The sequence below is a fragment of the Magnolia sinica genome, chromosome 2 (genome assembly GCF_029962835.1).
Source record: "Magnolia sinica isolate HGM2019 chromosome 2, MsV1, whole genome shotgun sequence".
NCBI lineage: Eukaryota > Viridiplantae > Streptophyta > Magnoliopsida > Magnoliales > Magnoliaceae > Magnolia > Magnolia sinica.
In genome coordinates this window covers 35313899-35321279 of record NC_080574.1, presented here as the reverse complement: position 1 = coordinate 35321279, position 7381 = coordinate 35313899, and the positions used below count along the sequence as shown (strand labels likewise).

The window sequence follows — 7381 nt, the reverse complement described above, 5'->3', positions numbered from 1 at the left end:
ATTCTGATGTAGACATATGTGAGGGGGACCACCTGATGAATGGGTTAGATCTCACAGTCAGATGCCACATTGGCTAGTAATATATCAGAACTTACTCTGGCGAGTAGCCATAGCAAAGCTCATACAAGAGAAAAAATATATATTCTAGACAAGAAGATAGATTCACGTCGACTCTCTCTCTCTCTCTCTCTCTCTCTCTCCTTGAGTGTGTTTGTGCGAATTCTCCACAGAACAAAGGACCTTTTATATATAAAAAAAAATCACCAATATCTCTTAGGAATAACTAGAACAGGAGAAAGAACACGAAAAAAAAAAAACAAAAAAAAACATGCATTTAAGTTCAAGACTTTCTTATAAAGAGAAAGAAAACTAGTTAAGGGAAGAGATTAAGAAAAACCATGAAGGAGATAAAACCCTCAAGGCACATATACGTGTATAAAATCCTAATATGGTACTTATTAAACAATAACACCACATTATCCTCAACAAATATACCAAGTTGAGTTACATACCTAGATGTCCTTCTATCTCTCGCTCTCTCTCCCTCTTATCATTCTCATTGCAAGTTCCCACCTCCAAAGGTCCGATTTGTTGTCGCAGACTTCATTTCCGAGTCCAAAGAGCCAATGTCGATTCCATGATGCTGGTCTCTTTGTGAAATTGTGCCACTCATGCTCCTGACCATCCCTGCGACGCCAAGGAAGTCTCTTGTGAGTCTATCTGATCCCCCAATACTCATAGCAAGGTTCTGATGTAGCTTTGCTTCGTCGATGTTACACAAGTTTGTGTTGTGATGGTGTTGTTCCATGGAGACTCTACTAGCATTGAAACCACCAAATCCAGTCTCCTGTTCATGTCCACCAGTAAATGTAGCAACTCCTCCGGATCCACCTCCAAACATAGAAGAGCTTCCATTTGTCAGAGAATTCATGAGATCTTGGAAGTGGCTTTCATTTTCCAGTTGTGATCTCATGTTCTCTCCACCACCACCACCAAAACTACCCCTAAAAGTAGTAGACATTTGTGGCCTATCCGGTTTAGCACCACTTGAGGAGCTGCTTCCAAAGCCTCTCAACAAAGAGGCACCATTGCCGCTTGTGGTTGCACCCATTTGAGCAGCTTTTTGCAGCAAGGCAGTTGCGGACATTTGAGGGATAACGGCATCATTTTGCATTGAAGAATTATAGAGAGAAGAGACACCGGATCCCATGTGGTCGCCCATAAGGTTACTTGAAAAGAGTGTAGTTGCCTCCCCGCCACCATTTCCATTGCTAAACTGATCAGGAATCAATAATCCAGAAGAAGATAGATGGCTGCTGCTGCTGTGGTTGTTCACATTGTTGCTGTTGTTGATGCTGGTAGTGCTACTACTGTTGGAGAAGAAGCTAAGGTTGAATAGATTCGCTGCGGCTGCAGCAGCAGCAGAAGAAGAGTTGGTGTTGCTTTGGAGATCAGGAAGCTGCATCAATCCATGGAAGGATTTGCTTTGCAACAAGCCATGGTGGGATTGGGATTCATCATGGAAGTCTTGGTTTGAGGCGGGGAGGAAGAAGGTGGAAGATGGGCCTGGTTGTGTCGGACGGAACGATGATGGATTTGAAGGAGAGATTAGGTGATCGAATTGTGCTCCACCGGGTCCCCTGAGCCTCAAGAGATCAGCAGATGGGTGGTTTTGGTCCTGTAATGAGGAAATTTGAGAACCCACTTGAGATAGGCCTAAACCCATGTTGCTACTCCCATACAAATGGCTTCCCATGGTGTTGAGCCCAGTGGGCAGCCTTGCACTCTCTTGAGCCAGTGCATCACAGAAGGCCCTGTGGGTGATGAAGCTATCCCTCCTACAAGAAGCAAAAACAACAATGCATGAAATTCAACTCATTAACCTTGCATAGAATGAATGACAGTTTCTTTTAAGGTGGAGGTCATACAGTTTCAACAAAGAAGCATAGAACAAAGCAAATTGTAAGAAGCAAAATATAAGATTTTTCTTCACCAGAAACAATGGAGAATTGCAAGAGCCTAGCTCATTTTTCATCACAAAAAAAAAATTAAATAGAAATAATTCAATGAAGTTCACACCGTAGAAGAAGATGTATGAATATTGCAAAAACCTGAAAAGCATAAATGACTAAAACCCCATTTTTAGATCTGGTTAATTCAATTAATTTATTGAACAATTTACATAAAAACATGAAATACAAAGGGCCTCAATTAATTTCACTTCACCAAGAAACATAATAATAAAAGAAAGAGAGCTTAGGAAATGCAAGCATTTTCCTCACTTCACCAAGTAAAAAAAAAAAAAAGGTACTTGCATGAAGTTGCTCCATTTCCCCAATAAGAAAGGGAAGATAAAAAATTAAAGAGATGGAAAGAATTTTGCAGGAACATGAAATGTGAAATAGATCAATCAATCAATCAAAGAAACCCCACTTCTAGGACTGGCCCCAAATTAATGAAGTAGGAGAATTCTAACAAGAAAGATAAAAGCCATCAAATCAAGAAGCCCATTTCTAGGACTTGTTCTTCAATTAATGCCCCAGGCCAATGGCCTGTTTGTTTTCCCAGGCTGGAACTCCACCCCAAAACATGAAATTCACCAAGAACCCCATTTCAAGTACTCCCTATTCATGGAACTCTTTGTTTCTTAATGGCAACAACTTAGATTCAAATTGCAAAATATCATCAATAACGTTCCACCTCCACCCTTCCCAGGCACATCTTCAATCAATGCAACACATGAGAGAGAGCATCTAGCTAACGTTTTCATCAAAAGTGAAACCTGCAGGGACCCAGCACTGCAAGCTCACATCTAGCCACCCACAAGAGAACAAACCTGCTAACCCTCGTTACATGGCAGCACGTGAATAGGAAAGGGGCAGCAAGGGGAAAAAAGGGCGGTGGTTCCAAGGAGAAAAACGAAATGTTCTTTCTTTTGAAATCTCTATGACCATGGCAGTCTCAGAGATAATTCACGTGGGAGCAGTTCCGCTACCTTTTCCCTCCACGTACTAATCCCATCATCCTCTTTCTCTCTGTCTGAAAAAAAATAAAAAAATAAAAAATAAAAAAACCACATACCCAAAACAACCCCTTTGGAAATAAAGACACCCAATTCCACGTCTCCACAAATCTTTTCCTCCTCATGTCACACAAAGAAATCAATCCATAACAAACCCTTTAAAAAAAATTAAAAAAAATTAAAAAAAATTAAAAAAAAAAAAAAAAAAAAAAAACCTCCTACAAAGTCCACATCTCCAATTTCATTTCACCCATCCCAAACCCTAAGATTATTAGTTGTAATTTTATCATTTGTATTAATTGTAACATACAAAGTATGATAATAAGAATAATTTACCTTGAGAAAAGGGTGCCACAATCACATCTGTACTCTCTTGTGCCACAAGTCTTCGAATGGGCCTTCCAATCAGACTGCACAGCATATCTTTTAGAGCACTTATCACACTTCCATTTCTTCTCACCATGCTTTCTACAGAAGTGTTTCTTGATGCCTGTGAGGTCCCCAAGTGCCCTAGATGGGTCATGGTGCACACATGTGGGCTCTGGGCATAGATACACCTTCCTCTTCACCTCCTTTGTAGTCTTCTGCCTAAGCTTCCATGGAAGGTTGTGGCCTCTCCTATGCAGCTGTAGGTTTTGCTCCCTTTGGAACCCCTTGTTGCAAACCTCACATATGAACCTATTGGTGGCCATCAGGGTCTTGGGGGACAGCGCAATCACCTCTGCATCTGGATCTGTGAAAAGGAAAAAAATAAAAAATAAAAAAAGATAGAAAAGAAAACCATGCAAATGAGATGTTATTATTAGGAAATTACAACAAAAAAAAAAACAAAAAAATAAAAATAAAAATAGAGAGAGAGAGAAGAAGAAGAAGAAGAAGAAGAAAAAGAAAGAAAGAAAAAGAAGAAGAAGAAGGGGGGAGAGAGAGAGAGAGAGAGAGAGAGAGAGAGAGAGAGAGAGAAGGACCCAACTAGGATTTTCGTGAATGAGATAAAATGGAGATGTGTATATGAATGCATGCAAGTATGTGGATATAGCTACTTGCTTGGTGTTCCTGGGAGATTCCTCTTCTTCTTTTGAGGAGGCGGAACTGTTGATGAAGTGGGTGTGGAGGAGGATTGCTGCTGCTGGTTTATCTTGTTCTGATCTTCTTCTCTGATGCTGAAGAACGGCGTCGATGAAGAAGCTGCTGCCATCCTGAAAAATTCCTACTATCTCCTTGTCTTTCTCCTTCTTCTCGCTGACTAATCTAAATCACCCCAAATCTCAGAACCCAACATGAAATCTCAAGCTCTTCTATAGCTCTGACCCACCCCCCCAAGCCCAAAGAGGAGAAGAAATAAAAGAAAGAAGAGAATTGAAATTCTACTATATGAGTATTGATCTACCTCCACGAAACTCTATTACAAAGAAAGAAAACCCAAAAAGGAAAAAAGAAAAACCTGAAAAGCTAAGATACAGTTTTACTCAAAACTAGAATAAGAAACGAAAAGAAAGAAAGAAGAAGACCAAATTCAAAGACCTTCTTCTCCTCTCTTCTTCTCTGTTGTTATTGAAATTGAAGCGATTCTTCTTCTTCTCGAGTTAGTATCGTGATATGTTCCAATTCCCTTTTCATGGAACAATTTTCCTTGCAGCTACAAGCTTTGGCCTGAAATTGCTCTCTCTCTCTCTCTCTCTCTCTCTCTCTCTCTCTCTCTCACCACAATAAAATACAAAGGAGGAAAAATGAAATACTAAATGAAGGAGGGAGGTCTGTGTTCATGCTACTCTCACGCAGGCTACTGTGTCGTTACGCGGCGATGGATTGGGGCCACCGACCTGTGGCCCTTACCCTCTCTCTCTCTCTCTCTCTCTCTCTCTCTCTCTCTCTCTCTCTCTCTCTCTCTCTCTCTCTCTCTATTGCCCGTATCTTATCCCCCACGTCCCGACAAACCTTCCCCTTCTTCCTTCTCACCATCCCCAGTGGTAAAAATAAAATTACAATATTTATTATGCCAGTAAAAAAAATAAATCAATTATATATTTCTCAAATTTACCGTTTTGACCTTTGTAAATTTCTTTATTATTATTTTTTTATTTTTTCCATTTAGGCCCTCTTCGGCTTTGTTTTTTTTAACTTGGGAAAATAGGGCCTATTTGGGGCCACATTACTATCATTTAATTTTAAATCACCTCACTAGCATAGTTATCGGAGAAACCCCACTTCCTCCGTTATTAGAAAATTGTAATCTAGTAGAGACGCGGTGAACAACACACACAATGTGCCATGTATTTAACTAGGCATGCCATCACAAGAGATGGTCTCTTTTTGAAAATTAGGTAATAGGCCACAATCATGGACACAATCTTAACTGTTGGTACAAGTTTTAATAGATGTTGATACTATCGATAGTTCATGTCAGCTCAGTAAATTTATTTTGAATGACACTAGCACCCTAAAAAAAGTATAATAACAGGAAGATTCGAGTTATTAAATTGTGCCAACCAATCCACTAAACATGTGGCGCTTGCCTACGTCAGTGGAAATCTTGAGTCTAAATATAGATAAGGGTGGCAATGGGCCACGCTACCTGACCCTTTAGGGTTAAGGCTTGGGCCCCTAAATTTGTCTTAAGGGCTAAGCCCGTGCTTGAAATTTAGGTTTGCTGTTAAGCCTGGCTAGGCTGGGAAAATGATGAATGGCCTAGATTAAAAAAAGGTCATGGTTATACAAATGAATGCATAGTTTAAAGATATTTGTGACTAGTTCGCATTTAATGTAAATGTGTAGTTTAAAGGCACTCTTGGATTTTGATTCGATGTTTCAATGATAAAACCATTTATATGGTGGGACTTGTAGTAGTTGGAGGGGATAGCCCAAAGTTGAGGTTGAGGCCTTTTTCACCTGTTTAGTGAAAAGGCTTAAGGAAGTAGGGCCAACCTTGCAACAAGCTTAGCGGGCACTCATTGCCATACCTATCTGTTGATGGAGGCCCTTGGAAATGCCACTAATTAATGATCTTTATCATTTGAGTTTGCGGTATGAGTTGGAGCAGTTAAAATATCTTTTTACTGTCCATTTGATAGCCATAGATTGTTTGATTTAGTGTGATTTTTTTAAAAATTTTTTTAAAAATTTTTACATATACTTTTTTTCTTTACACTATATGGCTTGTGTAGGGGTGGCAATGCACTGGGTTTGAGTATGGTACAAGAATACCCATACTTACTAATGAGTGTTGCACCCATATACCTATATTGGGCTTGAAATGAACATCCATACTCATACAATTAAGGTGTTGAGTACTCATTTATCATTTATGATTTGAATTTTTTTTAAAAGTAATCAATGGTTTAAAAAATAAATAAATTTGTATAATAGAAATAAAAAACAATGGCCTTATTAATAGATGCCTAAAAATGAGGTAACAATACACCACTCACACTCCCCACACTCACACCACAATGGGTACTCGAACCCATGACCTCGTGTTGAACTCAATATCTCATTCTAATTAACAGTGATTATAAATTAAAGTTCTTCACATCTAACGTATGATAGGTTTATAGTAGTAATGATTATGTATTAGAGATTAGGATCTTTAATACTTAATTGTTGTTAACTAGAATAATATAATTCATTTTTAGGCATCTACACAAAGTGTTGCAAAATAAGCTTGTCTTACACTAATGCTTACATAGGGACCATCCTCTCTCTTATAGTTTTATTAATTACAAAGTTTTGATTATTATTATTATTAATCGAAGTGTTGTACACATACATGAACAAACAAAATAAAACATATATGATTAGATTTGGATTTGGGTTTGAGTTTGGGTATGGGCGCATGGGCATGGGCAAGTGTATATCCACATTCAACCCAATTATTAATGGGTTTAAATTAATACCCAAAATTGGTCCAATAACCATTTAGCTTCATCGGCACCTAGCTTGTCTGAATTGGCCTCAAGGCCCGCTTAGACCATTGCTTGGATTTGGTGGATCTAGATTGATAAATGTCCCTTCTAGGTGCGTAGGAATTAGTTGCCATGATTTTGTAAAATGTGAATGGTATGCATTTAGTTTCTATATATATGTGTGTGTGTGTGTGTGTGTGCATGCGTGTGTGTGTGTGTGTGTGTGTGTGTGTGTGTGTGTGTGTATATATGTATGTATGTATGTATGTATGTATGTATGTGTGTGTGTGTACATGTATATACATAACATACATATAAGCATCCAGACATGTATGTCCCCTTTTTGTTGATAGGTCCGCCCGAATTTCTGTTTGTATAGTTACCCCCCTTTAATGAATATATCTTTTGAAAAAAAAAATGCACACATAGAGACACAGTGTGTGTAAAGAGGGGGAGTGAT

The 7381-nt window shown here is 38.8% G+C and overlaps 1 protein-coding gene across 1 annotated transcript; it reads right to left on the bottom strand.

The window, feature by feature from the left end:
- Positions 1–386: 386 nt before the first annotated feature.
- LOC131236942 (protein indeterminate-domain 5, chloroplastic-like) lies at positions 387–4874 on the bottom strand. The gene is made up of 3 exons (XM_058234486.1): positions 4067–4874; positions 3359–3755; positions 387–1838 (listed from the first exon to the last, which is right to left on the bottom strand). Exons 1-3 carry the CDS (start codon positions 4215–4217, stop codon positions 557–559), a joined length of 1830 nt encoding a protein of 609 aa, XP_058090469.1. The 5' UTR covers positions 4218–4874; the 3' UTR covers positions 387–556.
- Positions 4875–7381: the final 2507 nt, after the last annotated feature.

Bases quoted from the DNA above. Each gene is read 5' to 3' on its own strand.
- LOC131236942 (XM_058234486.1), bottom strand. From the start codon at position 4,217: ATGGCAGCAGCTTCTTCATCGACGCCGTTCTTCAGCATCAGAGAAGAA. The intron at 3,756-4,066 runs GCAAGTAGCTAT...TCCTTTTCACAG, and splicing joins GAATCTCCCAGGAACACCAA to ATCCAGATGCAGAGGTGATT. The intron at 1,839-3,358 runs GTAAATTATTCT...TGCTTCTTGTAG, and splicing joins TGTGGCACCCTTTTCTCAAG to GAGGGATAGCTTCATCACCC.